At 42.0% G+C, this 22,777-nt stretch overlaps 1 protein-coding gene across 4 annotated transcripts; it reads left to right on the top strand.

Moving 5' to 3' along the window:
* The first annotated feature begins 662 nt into the window (after positions 1-662).
* LOC136449310 (uncharacterized) lies at positions 663-20,922 on the top strand. Of its 4 annotated transcripts, XM_066449299.1 has the most exons (30): positions 664-825; positions 2,174-2,362; positions 2,834-3,003; positions 3,577-3,715; positions 4,198-4,296; positions 4,677-4,912; positions 5,782-5,974; positions 6,552-6,738; positions 7,157-7,219; positions 7,923-7,961; positions 8,351-8,428; positions 8,958-9,122; positions 10,138-10,200; positions 10,858-10,968; positions 11,202-11,387; positions 12,046-12,117; positions 12,571-12,660; positions 13,211-13,344; positions 13,700-13,764; positions 14,009-14,157; positions 14,752-14,802; positions 15,246-15,290; positions 15,630-16,697; positions 17,458-17,571; positions 18,016-18,042; positions 18,544-18,867; positions 19,022-19,102; positions 19,634-19,759; positions 20,080-20,166; positions 20,364-20,922. In XM_066449299.1, the coding sequence occupies exons 2-30, from the start codon at positions 2,219-2,221 to the stop codon at positions 20,378-20,380; spliced, it is 4,323 nt and encodes a 1,440-aa protein (XP_066305396.1). In that variant the 5' UTR covers positions 664-825; positions 2,174-2,218; the 3' UTR covers positions 20,381-20,922. The 4 variants fall into 4 exon arrangements, with proteins under 4 accessions (XP_066305397.1, XP_066305398.1, XP_066305396.1 ...); XM_066449302.1 differs by lacking the exon at positions 15,630-16,697 and having other exon boundaries at positions 665-825; XM_066449300.1 differs by lacking the exons at positions 11,202-11,387; positions 12,046-12,117 and having other exon boundaries at positions 663-825.
* The last annotated feature ends 1,855 nt before the right edge of the window (positions 20,923-22,777 follow it).

Genomic DNA, 22,777 nt, shown 5'->3' on the forward strand with positions numbered 1-22,777 from the left:
TTCTGTGTTCTTCTGTATTTAATCGGGAAGCCGCTAGGAGGCCCAAGTCGACTTTCCGAATCCACATACATGTACCAAAGATCACCACAATGCATTAATAGTAATAATGATAATAATAAAGTTTATTGCAAATTATATATATCAATAGCAGTTCTTGAGTTATGCTGGTCAAAATATCCGGGAACGGACACACACTGCAAACATATTTGAAATAAAAAAATGAGGAGCTGCTTTTATAAACGTCGACGTTTTTTCTCAAACTTTTAAATGACTGTCATTGTTTACGTTTGGTAGTAAATTTAGGTTTGAGAGAAATTTTACGCCGTATGCTTGTCTTTGTTATAGCTTGTTCGACTACGTATACTAAATACCGTGCTCTGTGCTCCGAGCCGTGTAAACACAACCCGTCTCACCCTGATAATTAACTGCGAGTCGTCTGCACAAATGTTGCCAGGCAAGTTCGTCCAGTTTTGGGACGTACCAACAATTGGACGGGTTACAAAAATTGTAAAACTGTGTAATTTTGCCGGCAATAAAGTGTCAAAGAGTCACAGTAAAGAATGTATAATCAAGATACTACAATTGTGACTGTTTTAAACCGTGTCATAATATGAAAATCTATAAAATGAAAAATAATAATTTCTTAACTCACGCCTCCCTGGTTTGGAACATTCCAATATATATCAAATGTGTGTTTTTGTCTGACTCTTCGTCCCTTCTGAGATACAAACTTTGCCTAATCAACAATGAAAGCGACTTGACATGTAACCGATGTGGATACCTACAAAGCTGAGTTAAAGACAAAGTATTGCTGAAGAATTTGAGGTAAGAGAACTTCGCTATTTCTTTAAAGTCTAGTTTAGTTGATCATTGTTATTCAAGTCCGATTCTTATTTACGCCGCCATTTTGCGTAAATGACCCAACCAGTGCATGCCATCGACGACTATAAAAAGGGACGTAAAATAAGTTTTTTTTTTTTACATTCATTGAAACCACACAAGGCTATCGGATACGTTTTAACATTCACAGAAGCTCATGTAGTCATGCATGTTTATTCTTAGTTCGAGGATTTTATTTTAGCCCAGACACCTGGAATTTGACACAGCTAAATACTGGTAAAAAGTGCATAGGTCACGATGTCCGTGTGACGTTCTCATATTTGTGCACTGAAGTACTACACAGTGACTTTTCACACTAAGTCGGTTTACATCGTCGGAATTATTACACAAAGCACACCTCAGACTTCATAACGTTATTTGTGAAGAAAATCAAATGGAGATGCCAGTGTAATATTCGATAATCACAAAATCCATTCTTCAATAATTCTCGGGAAGAACAATTTCCTCTAACCGCGACTGACTTGGTAACACTAACACTGGTTGTCTGTTTCACAGTGTTCTCTTGCTAGTATAAAGTACTGGTTTGTACATTTACATAGTTTCATTTCAGTGGGTTTTATAATTACCGTGGGTGTATCTTCAAGTATTTTGGTTGGCACACTAGTACACTCGTAGTGTGACGGAAGGCGTGCCATTGTTACAGACAATCCGCCCAAGGGGCTACAAGGCATAGCACCCTGTGTTGATCTAACGATCGTGGCATAGTATAGCCCTGTAGTTAGGAAGAGTGGCAAGAAATGAATAATGAGTATCGATAACATTTATTTACTTCAAGGCTACAGCATGTTGAACTTACAGGCAAATCGTAATGATACCAAATGTCGTATCGTTTCACAACAGTTAACTACAAGGTGTGTGGAACATAGAAACGCAGAACATTCCATTTAATTAGCTTACCGGAATAAAATGTATACACGTTTGTTGGACCATCTGTTATGTGTTTTCTTTAATTATTGTCATAAAACGTTGACATATTACCTGCTCTTTAAAATGATTTTTCACTTTGAAATATTTTTCAAAATCATTCTTTATTATTTTTATAAAGAAAACAAAACAATACACAAGACATGCATGACACAGAAAATAACCTTATTTCACATTGAAGTATCAATTGAAGAGGCGTTGAATTGGAAAATCGGTGGATAACATTGGCGTCTGACCTAAACTACAGGAAAACACTCTTTGGTAGAACTAGACACATATACATGGCGCGCACACACCTCGCATGATATCACATCCCTCATTTTAACTGTCTAAAAATCTTTCAATTTAGACAGATCCTCTTCGCCACAGCATAACCAAACGTCTCTAACACGCCATGACGAAGGGAGGCACAGGCCCGGCCTCCAAGCCCTGGCCATCCAAGGGGACCTCCCGCAAGGACCGGTCCCGGAAGCCCGGCGCCGAGAGAGTAGAGGAGGAGAATGTCAGGACAGAGGGCCATGCAACGCGGATGGTACAGGTAGGGAAAGTGCAGGCAACGTCGCGATGTACCGCCATATCACTGTAAAATAATTCTTTAGCTTCGGACTACTGATAGGACAAGTGTCTATACTATAGATGTACATTGTCTTTCTACTTTCGACATTGACGACTTTATTGTTTATTTTTGACGCGACCAATTAAACTTTTTGTATTTTAAGAATGTTTCAAATTAGCCCCTTACATATCGTTGTGATGTCAACGCCTGCATGTAGTTTTTGTAAAGAAGTATTCTAGATTAGCAAACAACTGCGGTGCTAGCAAACTAAATTTGACAGATCATCACAATGTAAGTAAAAATTTCTTTGGGTTGTTATTGATCTCATCTCACGGCCGCAGTAGCAAGTGAATTTCCCGTTTCATACTAGCCTTTTAAAACAATGTATCGATAGAGCTTATCGAACTAATCGGTACAGTTCGAATACTGACAGTAAAACTATACCATATACAGGTTGCCTGTAAGCGTCTTTACGCTCAGATCAACGCTAACTTCCGTCGGGGTAAGAAACAGTACACGAGAGACGACAAGTTCGTACAGGCCAAGCTGTATGACATAATCTGTGACGAGGCCAGGAAGTTATGGTCACAGTCAGCTGTCAGCATGGTGCGACTCAACTACAAGTAAGTCATCTTCTTCCATTCTCATCCCATACTACGTACCCCTGCATAAAGTCCAGATTACACATAGCCGAACATGGCTTCCCAACCTTCCCCCGACCATGGTTAGGAGTGATTAGGGAGCTAGGTCGGCTGTGGTCGGCTGGTGTAAGGCTCGGGCGGCTGGTGTTCGGGAGCCATGTTCGGCTATGTGTAACCTGGGCTTTAGGTAGATTAGCCTTATGAAACTGTAGTTAAGTACCAGTAGATGCCATACTTTGTACCTTGTACAATTGTTGTGCAAAAAAAGTTATTACCATAAGTGTTTGTAATGAAAAAAAAATTATTAAAAAAAAATTACACGGATACAACGTTTGGACAATGGGATCTCCATACCACGGATGCTGAAATAAGTTGAGTACAATGTTCTTCTAAATTCAGTAGTCCGAATTATCATGGAACCATTTTGGTCACTTAAATCTGGACATCTTAACCAAAAATTGCCGGGAAGGTTCACCTGGTAGACATTCCAAAGAACCTTCACCCATATTGATTCAGAAACCTGAAGAAACTATTCTGGAATGTACCATGATTCAGGCACGACGTCCTGGCGAACGGCCCACGAGGCCCTGCCGACAAGGGTCCTCCCCGCATCGCCATCATGATGACGTGGCCGTGGTGCAAGCTGGCCCTGGAGGTCAGGAGGGTTCACGAGAAGTACCACTACTCCTACCAGGTGAGATGGGGGTGTTATGAAATATCGATAATTCAAGGGAAACGATGTCTACAGACAAAGACAAACTTTCAAAGTAAAATAGTAATGCAAGGTAACCGGAGGGAGGAAACGGGGAAGGCCAAAGAAGACGTGGACTGGCCTGGGCACAGTACAACTGATAAGAGAGGCCGAGGACAGAACGGGAAGGGCATGGATCACTACTGCTGGCTGTCATGACGCCCCTACAACCATTGAGGTCACGGGTCCTGTCTGAACTGAGCTTTTCTTGCAATCTAAGAATTACTTTTGGTGCTAATCACACAATGTCATACAATGTTTTGTCATAAAGCAAGAGAGTAATATGTGATTATTACCGTCGGTGCTTGCGTCTTTTTTTCGACCAAAATAAAAGAATAGCTGCAGCTGCATCGTGCATATGTCACTAAGATATTATTCATTGACATAAAATTTTAAAAGTTGGACATGTACGTTGTTCTTTACAGACCATTCGCAACTGTTTTGCCCGGATGTCGTACCTTGTGTGGATGGGAGGCTGCCATGTAGGACTGGTTGCCCTCTTTGGCACGAAAGAAGACATGCAGGTGAGACTATCCTCAATTTTTTGTTCGTTTGTTCTCCGCTCTCAGTTGTAGTATTTTCCTGTACCAACATTTGATTATTTATCATACGTGAATAAAACAAAGATGAAGAAGGAATAGTCAGACCAAATTCTAGGGACGCACGTTTGCGCTGCAAACGAGAATTAAAACATTATGCGTAGGCTGTATAGTTAGAATAACAACCCTTACACATCTTATGAGGAAGATACAAACCCAGTCACGATTGGGACCGAGTTATTGTGGCAACGTCACATAAGCTAGCGGTATTCTGTAGCAAAGTCCATTACGCCCTGATATTCATAAAGGCAGCTTACTAGTTGAGAAAATTTGCTGACAGACTTTCATACTTCTCGTTCCACCAGAAAGCGGACCTTGACCTGTACTGCACGCCCCTGGGCGGGGAGAGTGTGGTGGACATCTCGCTGGCTCAGGACGCCATGTCTCTGTTCGGGTACGGCGACACCAAGGGCATGAATAAGGCGCAGGTCCCATGGGCCTACCAGAAGGACCTCAAGGTCAACTGCATCATGAACAAGTTCGAGCCGACGGAGGGGTTCTGTGTGCGAGTCTACCGCGTCCATCCCTCAAGATCAGGAAGGTAGGGCAACTCAATAATGTGATTCTGGTAATACAGATATATGATAGGTCAGGGCAGGAACCAGATAAGGAAATACACAGGACTTAGGTGAAAGGCAGCAGAGTCTAAAGCTCTGCACAATTGAGGGACTTATCGAGAAAATTCAAAGCAAGGGCCAGTTTGTGGCCAAGGCACTTAGGCATGGCGTTAAGATTTATCTATCATAGTAGTTTGAACTGTATTGTTCAATATTCAGAGTTAGCCTGGAATCCATCCTATTCTAGTCCACTACGTACGGTGAACTAGAACCAGGAGATCGACTGTGAGGCTACTACCAGCTGAGCTACAGGGTCACCCCTGGTGTATTGATAAAACGTTCAGGTTTAAGGAGAAGTTCTCTGATGAAGACAAACTGAACAAGCTGTACGCTGAGTATGAGGACCAAAGGATTGAAGATCGAAATCTTGATATATCGATCTCATTGATTGATTGATGAATGTATTGATATAACGCCCAGATTCAAGGAGAAGTTCTCAGACGAAGACAGACTGAACAAGCTGTACGCGGAGTACGCGGAGTATGAAAACCGGCTGATTGATCATCGATGTATTCATTTATTGATATATTATTTGATGTATTGATTGATTGATTGATAGGTTCAAATAGAAGTTCTCCGATGAAGACAGACTGAATAAGCTGTACGCGGAGTATGAGGACTGACTGATAATAGATGTATTGATGTATTGATTGATAGGTTTAAAGAGAAGTTCTCGGATGAAGACAGACTGAATAAGCTGTACGCGGAGTACGCGGAGTATGAGGACCAACTGATTGAAGATCGAAGTCTTGATATATCGATCTATAGATTGATGTATTGATGTAATTTTCAGGTTTAAGGAGAAGTTCTCCGATGAAGACAGACTGAATAAGCTGTACGCGGAGTACGCGGAGTACGAGGACCGGCAGCAGGTGCTGGAGCGGGACGACAGCGCGTTCCCCTCGGGAGCGGCCGACGACTCCGACAAGTACTTCTCACCGGACGACATCAGGAAGGACGTGGATAAAGTCGACATCTACCTACAGGTAAAATATGAACTTTCTGTACTGTGCCCATGAGGAGTATAAAGTACAGTTCTGTTTCACTGATCTGTATGTCTTTAAACTACTTGAACACATTATCCATAGCCATGTCCTGAACCACTTAGAAAGTCACGTTGTATTTATGGACTACCATCGTGGATTCAGAGCGACCGAAGGGTGGTTATACAGGCCGTACAGATACAGATGATGAGTAATGATGAATAATCTATAATTCAACTAAAGTGTGGCGCCTGGGACTACATGAGAGCCCATTAGGTGTACAAAGTACAGTCCTGTTTCACTGGATTCAGAGCGACCGAAGGGTGGATATACCGGCTATACAGATACTTATTTAGACTTAGAAGCTCCCGCGTCGTGCGACGCATGAGGCAGTCAGAAGATTCCAGCTTGCTCTGTCTGATGCAGATGATGAATATTGATGGATATTCTATAATTCAACTACAGTGTGGAGCCTGGGACTACCTGAGAGCACATGAGGAGTGCAAACTGTACAGTTCTGTCTCACTGGATACAGATACATATGATGAATAATGATGAATATTCTATCATTAAACTTCAGTGTGGCGCCTGGGACTACCTGCGAGCTCATGAGGAGTACAAGGAGATCCTGAAGCGAGTGGAGCAGCCTGCTGCCGGGGACGGAGACCTCCTCACCAGCGGCAAGCGGAAGATGCCGGGACAGGACATCGAGTTCAACTACCTGGCCGAACGGCTGCAGGACAGGATCACCTACACACACCAGGAAGGTCAGAATCCCTTTGAGAAACTTTGTTTGTTTGGTTTGTAAAACCTGTTGCTTACTTGCTTAATGCTGTCCATCGATGGACACAAAACATATAAACTGCCTTATAACATGAAGCACCGGTTTTGTACATTAATTGCAAGCTGCGTTAAACCAGACTGATAGGTTTGATCCACTTTAAATACACTGGGGCGAATCCCATGTAGAAGTCTTATCGACAAGTGTAGAGGTGCTCGAGATGTGTCTCTTCTCAAACCCAGTTCAATCCAAAGTATTGTAAGCCCTACCAGAATCACGAAAATCGGTGTGTTCGTTTCTTTTTTAAATACTTGACATGTCTAAGTGTCCTGTTATCGGTGCAGATTATGATTTATATACTAGTTGATTTTGTGTGATGGGATCTTTCTTCTTTATTTCCACAGTGAAACCACCACCGCCACCTCCAGAAACAGACGATTTGTACGTCGCCGGCCCAAGCCCAGAAGGTACAAGTTGTTCACATCATTGATCCTCGTGATCGTACAAATGAATTCAAAAATTACACTTGACTTGTGAAAGTTTTTTTTCAGTACTACAGCAAACATTACAGCTTTCTAGTACAACATGTCTGTAAATCACAAGCCTTTACCATAACTTTTACCATTCTCCATGTCATTTTCTCCAACGCTATGGTAACTACGATCATATCAAGGTCTTTTCTTCATGTTCAAGGCACGGAAATGACATAGACATTGATTGGCACAAGTGAAATTCATGGATAACAAAGGTTTGGTACACAACCAAGTGTTTATACCCAGCCGACGTTTCGGTGACCGTCTGTCATCTTCCTCGGGGCAATACTGACCGCGACTCTACTTCTCACTGCAGCTAGGTGTCGCTGCTGCAATGAAAAGGATGCGGTCCCAAACGTGACTGGGTCTATCACGGTTCATGACAAGTGAATTTTCCTATCAATACAGCAGCCTTCTTAATCAATTCTGCTGTCCTCTCTGTCTATCTCCTTGGCCCCGTCCCAGTCTATTACAGAGTGTCGCCGAAACGTCTGCTGGGTTGTGTACAAATAACTTGTAATCCAGTGATAAGCCAACCAGATTAAACTATATTCACGGACAAGTGGAATACATGTATACGAACAGTTTCATTCATGATCAATTAGTCACATCATCTTACATTTCACCGACCTCACAGCCGAAGCACCCAGCATAGAACCAACTGCATCGCCTGACGGTAAGTGCCCGAAACACATTCACTCGGGGATACTTTTTTTGTAGTTTTGGGTCGCTTGTCTCTTTTTAAAGGAGGAGAGAGCATAACGGGCATTAACAGGAGCACGATGGTGTACGGTAATGCACGTGTGGCATATTCACAACCTTCTTGTCTGTAACAACGTTGTGGATACCATAGGTGGTGACTTTGGTATGAATTAAGCAGTTGTGATATTCTTCAATGTGGTGACTTTCACTACGGATAACAGACGCATAATATGAGAAGTTAGAATATTCTGTCTCATCGATTTAGTTAAGCTGGTATTGGCAATAATCAACCAAACTAGTGCTATTGGAGGGACCCAGTAAACCTATGAATGGAAGTCTGATACTATTTTTCCTTTCTTTCAGAAATCCTGGCGGCTTATGTTGCCAATGCTGGAAAGCCTCACCTACAAGGGTCGCTGTTTGACGGTGCGCCCGAGCTAGGTCTGTATTCTAAGGAAATAGATTTGTGCTCGAGTGATAACATATATCATTACTGGACCAAGTTCTATTTAGTGTAGCTACTGGCGTATAAAAAGAAACAGTCAAATTACTTAATTTAAGAGAGACCTTATTTGCGGCGTTTTATACCCTCGACAGGTGTGTCTCCTTGTTGTTTATGCTCACGAATAAGTCTTTTAAACAGTTATGTTCCATGGGTTAAGGAATATGGTACATCACTGAACAAGGTAGATCTGCTATCATCCAAGCAGAGTTAGGATGTGGGATCTATTTAACCGTTGGCACATAACCTTATATATACGTCGATGAAGGTAGTAAGATAGGCAAGATAACAGTTACTCAGGCAACTGTATAATTTTGTAAACGGCCAGACGTTTTAGACAGCATCCACTGTCTTTCGTCAGTGACTGAACTTGAAGTCCCGTGATATAGTTAGCGTGTACGGGATGTGTTCGTCTACCCTGTTGTACTGTGCATACATAAATCATGTTCGTACGCTCATCATGAACAGCGGAGGAGGCGACCGAGGAAGCCACAGGGATCACGGTTCAAGATCATGACCTTCGCAGGATGTCATCGGTCAAGGCCCGGCAACGCTGGCGGGGTCTCCGCCCGAGCCTCTTCGACGAAGGACCTGTCGAAGACGAAGATGAGGACGAGTACAACGGGGGAGCTGGTAAAGTCTTTGTCTCTGGAATAGTGTTGTACACTAACCCTTCACCCCCTACCCCCATCTTGTGACTAATCAACGTCCACTTTGACACAGTGGACAACCTCTACATTTGCCCCCTTTTCCTTTCAAAATGAACCAGCAAAGGACCCGGACATGTTTGGGAATGGTCTTCTGTACTGTGTTCTGGTCATCTAACTCTCTTTACCAAGGGATCTGGTATTGCCTTTGTCCAAGGAAGAGTGTTGTACACTAATACGTCACCCCTTCCCCCTCTGTCCCGTCTTGTGACTTGTGACTAACCTACGTGCAGGGAAAAAGTCTTATATAACCTCTACGTCTGTGCCTTTCATCCCCTCAAAATGACCCAGCAATGGAGCCAGTTAACGTTACCTCTTTGGAAAATGGTCTTCTGTCTAACTCTGTGTTTTGGTCTACTAACTCTTGTGCCCGAAGCGTCTGTGTATCAGTGATTTGTCTACTTTGTTTTCCAATAATCCCCCCCCCCCCCACATTTCCCGATCCATCCCGTCTTCATCATAATCCACATGGCAACCAGGGACAATGAAGAAAAGAGATGATACATGTACAAATTAAGCTGTCTGTGGCGACTAATCCAGAATTTGATGTGTGTGCAAGTCTTGTGTTGTATTGACACCCCCCTCCTTCACTGAAGTCAGTGGGGTGCTGTACGGCTATGGTAAAGTCGGAACAGATGTGTTCGTTGTCTTGTTGGTGTACTAATGGTGTTGTGGTGGTCAACACATGTGACTATCGTGCCCAAGGAAAGGTCTTCTTCCTTCTTTTGTGGCTGCCCCCTACTCATAAAAATGTTCTTCAAAGATTTAATTCTTTCTTGGACATTTTTACCATTCATCGTCTGATTTTCTCTCATAACATCCTGTCTGTAATGGCTTGGTCATGGTTTGTTCCAAAACTAGAAACAATGCGTGTATTGTCCATGGGATTTTGCTGTGCAGTGTCATTGAGTGTGTGACAGAAGGTGTTTTCTGTGTTGCAGCAACGGTGGCAGTCCATGAGTGGTTAGCACGGAGGTCTACTGCTGGATCTCTTAGCTTCAAAGGTCAAGTGTTGGGATATTTCCCTCTACCGTCTCGGGAGCTCCACAGTCTAACCTTTACTTTATTATGCAGTACCTAGACTAATCCACACCATGGTCAGGGATTGTTCTGGATATCTGATTCTGTATTTGTTGCATAGTCTGTTGACATATAATCCTGATCAGAACTCATCTACCATTAGCACCATTCATCATAAGCAGTATCATAACCACACTTTATCATCATATGGTTGCACCATTTACCAATTTATCATCATTAGTGAGCACCATCTAACATCAAGTTGCATAAATATATAAAGAGAAAATCCAGAATTCTACCTTCAATAGCTGGATGGTCACTTCTTTCAGCCCCAGCCACACGGCACGGAAATCGATCGGCCGACGGGTCTGCCAGCTCTGAATGATGTTTTTTGTTCGAGAATCTTAAGGATTCGCCGATGTTTGTAGGTCATCTAGCCCTGTCAACTGAAATGTGATAGGTTAGATTTTCAAGAGAAAAAATGTGTAACACTCTGGCGAAGAACAACAACGGTTGACTGCGTGACCTGGGGCCGGGGTTTAGGGACAGGTGCACTGCAAAGTGAAAAAGGAAATAATCTAGTATCCAATATCAGTATGTTTGACGAGACGTGTTCTGATTTTATCGTACGTCTTTTACAGGCACCACGGCATCTCGGGGGAACAACCGGTCTCGTCGGCAGTCGTACATGTACAAGCCACCAAAAAAGGACGTGACCATGGGGCCTGAGCCTGAAAAATATATTACCCCAGGTACGTTCTAACTATACTAACAATTTACACGGAAAATACAATAAAATCTATGCAAGGAGTTAAGCATGTGATGATGGAGAAGGTGATGTGTTTGATGGATTGGATGTAGATAATTATCAAATGAGCTGCAGGCTTCGGCTATTGCCTCTTTGCTTCAAGTTTGCCTTCTATGCCAATAACGCTTCTTGCCTGCCTTCCGCTGCCGGCTACATCCTATTGCACATGGTGTATAGAAGAAGAAGAAAACATGGTCGAGGGAAAGGGACCGTCATTTCGAAGCGCCAGGGAGGCGCAAGTCTCGTTTAAGAAATCGAAACGTGGCGGCACAGTTTCATCGCGGCGCTCTGGAGGATCGGTGAAATATCTGCCACCGAAGGACCAAGTCTCAGTAGGGCCTGATCCAGAACAACACATGTATGGTATGTCCGATATGAATATGTGACAATACTTTACGTTTTGTACCGACAAGAACCGATTAGTACGGCCCTGTGCAAGGTGACAGACGGTCCGTAGTTATCGACTGTTGTTGAAAATATCTAGGTTGTGAATAGATAACCGTATTGTCCCGTCAGTAGGCTGGGTAGTAGTGGACAACCGTACACACTCATGCCACATCTTCAGAACGTACTAACCTTATTGTCCGGTCATTTACCAACCTGATTAAATTAGTCACGGAGGTATGTCCACAGTACGAATTGTTTCTCAGAAAAATTACAATTCTGCAATCCACCACACTGCCATTTTTTTTACTAAATTGGATTCTAAACTATTCTCAATTCTCATAAGCGCTGCTTGAAAGTAGTCCTGATCTTAGTAATTTGAGACCAATTTGACGTCTGTGTCGATGTTACATTACACATGACCTACGATTAGATCATCAACAAAAAACGTGGACGATTACGAGTATCATCGGACAAGACAAAATGAAATTCTATGGGGCACTATAGGTATACAGATACACACATCTATATGTAAACCTTCCTTTTTTAGCTTTTAGCTTATACTGCTTTGCATTTTGCTCGTCCTGCCAATAACGCTTCTTGCTTGCTTGCTTTCTTCTGATTGTTGCTGTCGCAGAAAGCGATTTCGATGACGATGACGAAGAAGACGACAAACCAATCAGAAGGATGAGTACCAAGACGAGACAAGGTTTGTCTTATGCAAAACAGCTTATTCATTCATTTCTTTCGGCCATGGCTTTGCACTTGCTGAGCATACTTTAGCTTACTTACGTAAATGTTGGGTGTTTGTTTGCTTGTGTGTGTCCTTAACAGGTTAAAACCATGAGGTACTTCTATATCTAGATTTGTTTGGTTTACTCACGTCTTAGATAACGTTAACTTCTATTTCACACACATGTTGGAACACCTTTCTTGAAGAACGATGGACTAACATGCAACCATGACATTAGTTCTTAGGAACCTAACATCGCTACATACAGAAGGAACCTCACCATCACATCTTTTGCCGGAATATTTCACACCAAAGGCGGTTCAACGTACTAACACCGTTTTGTAAACATTAACACCTACCAATTTGCCATTAGGCGAACTATAGCGCGTACCTAAAGGACAAAGCTTGAACTGTTTTGTTGTGACACAGCCGTTGCTGCCGTTGCCACCGCCATGCCGCCCAGGCCGGGACTACAGAAGCGAAGGTCGACTGCATTCTTTTCAGACAGTGGTTCGGAAGGTTTGTTCTGAGCAACATCTAGGTGTCTCCACATATCGAATCCTATGTCTGTCATCTGAGGGAGAACCTTCTTTAACCATTTGATTTCTAGACACCTTTCTCTTCACAGATAACTTCATTCTTCCACGTGTTGTCCTTAATGTCTTGGTCTGTGTCACCATTGAAAAATGTCTATGTCGATTCATTCCTTTGTGGCTAGTGTATATGTTTATTTTTCATGTTTGCAATATGGACGTTATCAATGATGAATATTCCTGGTTACTAACAAACTTCACCCACACTTTACGTTTAAGGCACAAGTAACTAATAGTTTGGTAAAAGAAGAGAATTTGTATTTGTTCAATGTTCGCTGGTATACTGAGTATGTATTGACCTTGAACTTTTTTTGTTGTAACCTGTACTTAGCCCATGTGTGGCAATATATTGTTTGGAAATTAGTAATAAAGATCTTCATTCAATAATTTGGTAGGAAAGGAGTGAATCACCTCAGCTTGTATTTAGTCACGTGTGTATCGTTTCTAAACTCTGACGTCATCACTTCTCCTTACAGAGCCCCCAAGTGATGACGTCGTGGTTCAGAACACTCTCCCCGGTTCCTTCAAGCTGTCAGGGGAGTTCACTGATGATCTAGCTGACCCAACGTCGATCGAATTTATGGAGCTAGCCAGTGCAACCAAGGGCATGGTAAGGCTTTATATCATGTATCATAACTACAAAGGGACTATACATAAACGCATGGTATTTCTAGTAGAGGGATTCGATTGGTTGGTTGACTGTTTCGATTGGAGTCGATTGGAGTCGATTGGTTAGTCTATGACATCTACCTTGATCATGTTATGGGTCATAATCTTCCAAACGTTTTCAATGTCTCAATGAAATGTTTGCCCTACGGAATATAGCATACACGCTGTGCTACATAGTCTTCTGTAGGGAATGGATGCTGTATAAGTTGCCATACATTGCATCACGTACAAATATTGGGAGTTTAACTAGGAGTCATATGTTGAGAGTAACTTGACTGCTTTCGTTATCTTCGCAGCTTGAAAAAAACCTTGCCAAGGAGCTGGGCGATTCATTCTACGCCGTACAAATCACTGGATTCAAGTGAGTCTGTTTTGCTGGCATGCTGTAAAACTTATTCTGTTGCTGTGTATGTCATTATCTACTAAGACATACTAGTACACTAGTCATTGTAAGATGTTGTCAGACTAGTATCACATTCTTATATCAATCTAATAGTACGTCTGCTTTATCACCATGAACTGTACTTAGCTTGTAAGAGGACACAAGTACAACAAAGGTCTTTCATCAGTTCAGTCAGCTTGATTACAATACCATTCATCCACAGAAAGGGTAGTGTCGTGGCCGAGTTTGTGATCATCATGACGGACGACGCAGATAAAAAGACGCAGAAAGATGTGACGAAGGTCATCAAGCAGGTCGCTAAAAACCCAGTCGCGGGAAGGACTATCCAAGCGGACTCGGTGGACATTGAAGGTAGATTGTTACCTATTCTTTCTGCGCAATGATCGGCTCATCCACATGAAGCTATGGGGAAGTGCCTGAAGTCGCGTGGCGATCCACCAATCTTATTGGTTTTGCAATCAGTATAGACGAGTGGGCGGGGGTGAGCGGGTGTTCTCTGGCTTCTCCCCCTTCACCTGTCCACCCTAAATCCTCAATCCTACAATGGATCCTACCGCTTGACCAGGCTACAAGTCCGTTCTCTGCACTGTCCTGTAATCAGGCTGCCCTTTCCTTGAGCCAATCATCGCGAAGGAAAGTTACTGTCGTCACTCTACGTCTTGTTGTTTCTTTTTATGAAGAAAGGACATCTTATTTTGAGAGCAAACTTTACTGTGAGATTGTCTGAATCTTTTCACAACTGCCTGATCCGCGACTTTCTGTTGAAGGCAATAAAACGAAATATAGTATCACAAGTTCTATTGTTTGTAGTCCGTAGCAGTTTTATAGAATGATAATCATACCATACTAACAAGAAATCAAAATAGACACCTATGATACAATTTAGTTCTACAGACATACGTCTAATTCAATAAAATGTTAAAATTGCTATTTGTCTCCCTTTAGCACCCAGATCACTCAGTCGTCGACAGTCGGTAGCCCCCGGGACCGAGGAAGGTATGATTTATACAGAAGTTAATAATCAGTATTCTTTTTAGGAATTTGTGTGCGACAGACATCATGATAGATAGGGTATTTACAGAACCTTTCACCAGAGAATAAAAATCAAAACTGAAAAGCAAAGTAATCAATGTCACCAAGCGTTACTGACAATCTGCGAAGCAATGATAAACTGCATGACGTGCAGCGTCCACTTATTACCTTTGCCGATAAGGTTATGTTTTGCACAGCGTATATGTGTATGTCTGTCTGCCTGTGAATACGATAACTCGAGAATGCCTGAATGGATTGTCTTCATATTTGGTAGGTGGGTAGGTCTTTGTGAGACCTCGAAATGATTAGATCTAATTTCGCTTGTTGTCACAATGATGGACTGACAATATTCACTCCTGACCTGACCCGACCTTTATCATTAATACTCTATTCCTTTTTACCTCCAGACGAAGGCAAGAAGAAGAGCAAATGGTCCGCCAAACTGAGCAAGAGTGAGTTACAAAGATTTATGTTTTTTTGGTGTCGTTGGTGTCATGAACTTTAATATTGCGTGATGTTGTCTATGACACTGTATACAGAAATCGTAGCAATGTTTTAAAAATCCGATGGTCAATGTTGCCTATCATGTCATAAAATGCGAGTTTGATTACTAGCGAAAATCATCGGAAATAGCAGAATTAGAAATCTGCCGCGTGCTGAAATATGTGACCTGTTACTTCTATGTGTTAAGCTGTAAGCTTAGCTGCCTTTAATATCATCCGTAAAAGGCATTGTCAATTGAATGCAATATGTATAACAATTATGCTTCTTTACACAAACCATGAAAAAAGTGCAAAAAAAGCCCATTAAGATCAAAGCAGTTCCAGCGGAGGAGGTTGAAAGCCCACCACAGCCACAGGAAGATGTAGCTCCAATTGTAGAACAAGAACCTCAAGAACCCAAGCGAAATCTAACGCTATGGAGGTCTCTTCGTATGAGGCCGAAACCGCAGCAACAAGCAGAACCTGACTCAGGCGAGTCCACGGATGACTCCTTGTCGGAAACTGAGTTTCCTGACCAGGAAAGCGTGGTGAGAGAAGAGTTTCCTGACGCAAAGGAAGTGGATCTCTCAATGCCCATACTACTGAACATGCCAGAAGACAAGAGGTCTAGATCTCCTCTTGGAGGCACACCGAAGCATTCTCCCATTCCTGTGAAAAGAGTGACGTCAATAGCTAGCGATCTGCCCCTACCGGAGGCAGTACACTTGAAGCGTTACGACTCCAGTTCCGTCATGAACGCCCTACAGTACGGAGAAGAGCATGTAGAACCGATCAGGCTGAACGCTAAGAAACAGAAACCACCCAAAATCAAACTTATTGAAAAGAGAAAGTCACCCGACGTTTCCTCAAAAAAGAGCAAGGAGAGCAAAAAGAAACCCAAATCAGAAGCTAAGGTCAAATCCACCGAACCTACCCCCATACCCCCCGCGGAACAGATGAAAGGCGACTACATTGAATTCAGAAGGAAAGACCCTGTGACCAAGCAAGCACAGGCTGATGATGTCCAGAAGCCAACCCTACAGGAGTGTAGGGATGATCCAACTGTCTTCAACATGCCTATAGTTCCTGCAGATCGACCTAGAAGCAGAATCAGCATGGTGGAACTAGCGAATGTTCTGGCAAAGAAACAGCAACTGAAAAAGGAAGAGGATAAAGAACCTGAGGAGCAGATCACAGAAGAGGCTACTTCCTTCAACCTGCCGATAGTTCCTGCAGCTCATCCCACAGAAGAAGAAGATGACGTCGTAACGACAGAAATAATGAAACAACAACAAGAAGAGGACAGAAGCAAGCCGTGGAGGAAACCTTTGGCATTGAAACCCAACTTCGGAGACGTGGCTCACAACGCCATGATCGGTGTGTTCATTAGAATGAGACAGGAACATGGTGAAAAGGGGCGGACAGAAATAGAAGCTGCAGCTTTCCTGACTGTACCGCGACAGCATGGTTGCTTTCTGCTTAAGCTAAGCTGGTCAAACGTCAGCCCTTTGTGGATGCTGTCTCCTTACTTTAGCATGCCAATGCATAAAATGCTTTGATTTTTGACACCAGCATATGTTATTTGTGCTTAGCCTATTTTCTACGAATGCGCTTTGCCTGTGCAAAAGGGGACAGTAGCATACAGCACTATGGCATGTGCCAATCATGGTACAGAGACTCCTATACGTATCTAAGGACATGTTTTATTGAAATGGGTCCTGCAACGCAACGTTTTGAATGACCTATTGGTTATAGCGTAGACAACAATCATAGATTTAGGAGTCTGCGTGACAAACCCCGTCCAATACAATAAGAAAACGCAAGCTGTTGCAATCACCATGAAATGGAACAGTTGATTTGGGATAGCTCTAGGTCTAATGACTGCTACGTTTATTGCAAGCACTTCCGGTCGCCAGGGGCCGTTTGGTACCCGCGGAAAATGCACAACTCGCATGGCGGAGAAGTGACACACGCATATTTCTTCGAATATAGGTTGTTTCTTAAATCTTATATATCTATAAGTAATGTACAACAAGCATGGCATAGTGAGTTGCATATGCAATTGTCCCTCTATATATTGGTGCAGGATTAACCCAAATCAAAATCTTGTTCTAAACCAGAATTGTTTGCTCTACAGAGTTTGGTGGCAGTAAGAAGAAGAAGGATTCAGCTAAGAAATCAGCGATGGAAGAGACAGAGAGAAAACCGTCGATGAAGTCGTCAATGAAAAGATCGTCGTTGAAGAAAAAATGTAAGCATCGCACTGGCCTATATATAAATGGGCTAGTGAGTAAAAGCGTTAACGCCTACATTGACCGAGTGCCTCCCAATGTTAATATGGATAATTAAATGAAGACTTACATACATAACTTAGTATGTCGAGATATCCATTTAATGAAAGATGTTGCGCACTGATTTACATACTCATTGTACTTGTCTCAGAGCCTGGTCTGAACCAAAAAGCCCCCCCCCCCACACACGCACGCACACACACAAACACACACACACACACACGCACACACACACACACACACACACACACACACATACACACACACATGTGGATATATCTAAATATGAATGTGAGATAGCCTGGTGTATTTGGTTTTCACTAGCACACGGACAGGCACAAGTATTGCGACTTTGATGCTAGTATTCAAGCTCTTGTGTTTATTTTTGTTTCATTGTTTTTCAGCTCTAGCTCAAGACGAACAGTCAGACGGTAAACTACAATAACCCTTATAATGTCTGAATATCCGGGGACTTAAGGTTTTATTCCGGGGAAAACAATTGTTATAACTATCATAATTTGTCAAATCTTTTACACAGAATGTTCCGCAAGACAAGCTCTCTCAATCAAACATTATTCCATTTCGCCACTCATTATATAGTATATAAAAAGTTTACTCTAAATATGATGAAAAGAAAAGCACATAATTGGAACATTATTAAGGTACATATTTTATATATCAGATCACAGGCTGTATATTGGAAATCTGTTGAATCTGTAATGTTTTCGTATCCTTATTGACTCATGTTTTCTTAAGAAGCTCAGTATGTGTAATATATTACCAATGGGCCATCTGAATATCAATTGTTACTGTTTTGATATAATTTTTACCCAAGCTGTAAATCATTCCCACGCCGTTCAGGAATTGGCTGCACAGAATTTTAGAGCTAAACACACCATTATTGATATTATTCAATATATCTTTCTTGCCAGCTCAAAGTGTAGCCCTGGACCTTGGCGATTCTGCGTCTGTGCAACGGTACGAGTTAGCTCCGTACGACTCCGCCATGGACACCATGCAGCACGACCGGGACCAGGGCCTGTTCCCAGTCAGGGGGAACTTCGACTCCCGTCCGCACGACGGGCTAGCCGAAGTCTACGTGGACGGAGACTGGGAGGACCACACCCAGCCGCCCATGGAAGCGGCTCCACCTGCCGACATGCAGAAGAGCAGCATGCCGCGCAGAGTGTACGCAGCTTCGGACGTGTCCAGTATGATAGCCACCTGGTCTTTCGATCCTGAATGGGGCAGCATAGGTGAGTTTTGTAAATAACTAAATTTCGGGAAACTCGTTAAAGCGCGTATCAACAAGCTTTTAATCAGTCCCCTGATCTCTCTCAAGCTGAAAGCCCAGAGCCGATTCACTTTATTTGATATGGCCACCAGATAACTCTATCGCTTGCTTTACAGATCTTCCCCCGTCAGAGATTGGCGAAGAAATCACGCCCACTAGACCTACGGAGATAGAAAGCTCTATGGTCGTTACACGAGGTGAGTAGATACATTTCATTACCACTCTTACTGCTCTTGATCCTCTCAATATAATTACTTTATTGTAACCTGGTAAAAGATGTATTTGGGGCAAAATATACTGCTGCAATAGTTCTTTAGCAAACAGCTAGTTGAAAAAGATTGAATCATTACAATCTGTCAATGACTTTAACACTTTTTGAAGTACATTTTCCCCTCTAGATGTGGGAAAAACTAGGGGTACATGAGTTTCAGTACAATTGGTCAAATGATACGCATCTTATGAGTTATAAAAAAAAGTATGAACAGTGGAAACTTTGATTAAAATCATTATTAACGAATGATTCATTTGCTCCTTCCAGAGGTAACCCCTGACAATGAAAATGAGATTTTACAGAAATGTTTCCCCCCTAGACATCGGAAAAACTTAGAGGCACGTGAGCTACAGTAGGATTGGTCAAATGATTTTATGAGTTAGACAAGAAGAGCATAGACAGTTAAAATTTCGCCTAAAATCCCTCTAACCAATGATTTATAAATGCTCTTTTCCAGCGGTAACTCCTGACGATGAAGATGAGATAAGTGACAGAGACAGCGTCAGCTCAGATAACACAGAAGATTCCCGCTTCACTGTGGTGCCATTGGAGCTGGAGCCGGAGGACAAGGAGAGGATGAGAGGTAAAAAACATCAAAGAAAAGAAACAAGAAAAACAACGAATGTTTGATACTAAAAATATCGACCGAGAGGCGTTTATTCACACAGCTGGACTATTTTATTCCCCAAGTTATGAGTGATCTGTTTAATAGATAACTTACTTTGTTGTGTATTCAAATGTTCACCGTAACTTGACAAAGAAAGAGAAAAACCGAGAAAGGTACTTAACATTTGCATATGTCATATGTATTAGGTATGTAAGTTTGCACTTGTAGTACCTTGTATGTAATCATTTTGTGAATAACGCATATGTTTTAATCGCATCACCGATTGTCTCCTATAGTGAAACTACCAGGGGAGATTATAGCTCCTGTGATGGCGAAATCGAAGAAAAAGGGCGGAGACCCAGCTGCAAATGGTGACGACAAAGGTATGACTGTAACACAAAACTATATCATGTTGTAGCTAATTTGCATGCAGTCAGACCTCAACATATCTCATGTGTTTTGTTTTATCCGTTTTATACGTTATAACATGTTTTGATGTTGTTTCCAATGATTTTCATTTATCATTTCATTAACTGATCATTATTGATTGTACACCTAGTTAATTCCTTGTATTTTACAGGTTGTGTGGTCATGTGACCCAGAAGGAATCCAGAAGAATAAAGACTGCAGAAAGAACATCGTGTTATCACGTTGATAAGTTTGAGACGATGATAAATGTCTTATCACCAGCTTTTATACCGAACCTTTGATTGTAAGTCATCTGACAAATTTTGGATATCATTTCAGTGATGCTAACTAGCTTTTATGTTGAGTTCAATCTTAGCAAAGTTGATGAGACGAAGTATCTGAAACATAGTACCGACCAAACTATGACTAATATTTCATCCACATATAGTGTTTGACTACTGCTAGCATAGAAGAATCTCATGTTCAAAGAGCTATCTCCCTCCAACTAACTTATTTCCTACAGATATCATTACTAATCCCATCCCAATATACCATGTATGTCTGTTATAAGTGTTTAGGGTATCGGTGATTGTATGTTTATTTGGTAATAGATTATACTATTCTAGATGCAAGCAATACGTCACTAGTATATAACCTGTAGGCAATGTTTCTTAACTATCATGCTATGTAGACGTTTTCGAAGTACAATAAATAAGTCACCTGGTTCTGTAGTTTTTGTGTCTTTTGCACATGTGTTGAATACTATCCAAAGCCTCCTTCACAGGCGTCTGGTGTTTCACAGGTGTTTGGACGTGGGGCGCGGATTCGCCATCCTCAACTCTCCAGGCACTAGAGAACCTTATTCCATGTTGAAAATCGCGAATCAGCGCTCCCGTAGAAGATGTAGTAGTCTGCGACGAAAGCTATTGAATACAGTCGATAGAATAGAATCGTAAAGAAGGCTAAAAAAGGAAGGAGGACACAGTTACGATCACAATGCCAAAACAATACCACTCTAAAAGGCTACATAACTACACGAGAGACCATTAAACGTATACGTAGATTGAAAGGCATAGCGTGGTGTTGGATTGTCCAGCGTATTATATATAGACAGTAACGGTATGTCGGTGACGTAGTCTTTAGCTCGCATGTCTGGTAAAACGGCCACATATAGCACACATTTCCGTTCATTCTAGCACACCGTCTGCTTGTAAAAGCCAAGATGGCCTTTTCAGACCAGAACATAACAACACGGAGATTGCAATGACGTTTGTGCCTCTACGTCAGTAACTGAAATGACATTATGACTTAAAATTTCTGACATTTGGCTACGACCTTCACTTTGTGGCCTGCCGAGTTTGGAATGCATGACCCCTCTCTCCTGAACGGCAGAAAGTCTAGTAAAATTGCGCTGAATAAGTACTAAGATCAGCCTACATTTCATCCTCATCAGACATGTGTCATCGGACATGTTTTTTGCAGACCTAGAGAGAGAGATAGCCGTATACATTCGGCTTCTTGGCGAAGGCAATTAGTGGGGTGAAATCCCCTGACATTTTGTTTCCATCATTCATGTCTAGCTAACTGCATGCACCTATGGTAAATCAATCGATCTAGTTCCTAGAATAACATAGACTTGCGATGTGTGATATAACGTTTGGCTTTGACCCCCGTTCTCTCGTTAAACTTGGCTTCCCAGGCCCTGTTATCCGATTTCAAACTCAAATCCATGAATTGACGCCAGTTCTTTAAAACCGTGCTTCCAGGCTTGTCTCACTGGATGGAGATAACGGATCAGCGTCCTAGACCTTTACTGCAGTTTCAACTGGTGGTACCTTGTACAAAGGAGGAGGAAACCTACATGTACCCAAATGGTCTCTACCTGAATATATCAATGGGTCAGCCACAACATATCAATCAATCGATCAATCAATGAATAGATATATTAGTAATCTGATTTAGGCATTGATAGTTTCTTAGCTGAGGATAAATTGTGAACAATTTGTCACAACTACAAGTCAGACATGCATGCTGCATAAAACAAAGTTTACAAAAGCATAGTTAGTAAAAAAACTTTAGCCTGTAGAGATTCTTTATTCTTTATTAAAAATTGCAACAAGACAATACAAAGTGGAGTGCCAGGCAGACAAGCTGATGTTGCGGACCACTCAACATTACAATTACATTGAATACAACAATAAAACACTAGAGGCAAGTCATCCAAATATACAATCTAAAACATGTAGTACATGTTAAATGCGCAGTTAAGAGATGTCTCAGCTGGAAGCTAGGGGGTATTAGATCTATTTGTTGTTGTAATGCCTGTAGAGATGCTAGTTTCTGTATGGAGGCCCCTCCTGTCGGAAAGCTGGCAGAAGTCGATCTGATTTAGTCAGACTAACAGAGGCATTAATCACCTTTGACACATTACCAGACGATAACAGATATATTCCAACTCCGAAAATGGGAAGGCCAGCCCTGAGAAAAACAACAGCTACCGTGTCAGTCCTCTGATACCCAAAAGCCTTGCTTGGTGACACCATACAATGAAAGTGGAAGAACAAAATATTTTCATGTCAGTTCATA

The sequence above is a fragment of the Branchiostoma lanceolatum genome, chromosome 15, assembly GCF_035083965.1.
Source record: "Branchiostoma lanceolatum isolate klBraLanc5 chromosome 15, klBraLanc5.hap2, whole genome shotgun sequence".
In the NCBI taxonomy this organism is placed as follows: Eukaryota; Metazoa; Chordata; class Leptocardii; order Amphioxiformes; family Branchiostomatidae; genus Branchiostoma; species Branchiostoma lanceolatum.

Bases quoted from the DNA above. Each gene is read 5' to 3' on its own strand.
- LOC136449310 (XM_066449299.1), top strand. From the start codon at position 2,219: ATGACGAAGGGAGGCACAGGCCCGGCCTCCAAGCCCTGGCCATCCAAG. The intron at 3,716-4,197 runs GTGAGATGGGGG...TGTTCTTTACAG, and splicing joins AGTACCACTACTCCTACCAG to ACCATTCGCAACTGTTTTGC. The intron at 19,760-20,079 runs GTAAAAAACATC...TGTCTCCTATAG, and splicing joins GGACAAGGAGAGGATGAGAG to TGAAACTACCAGGGGAGATT.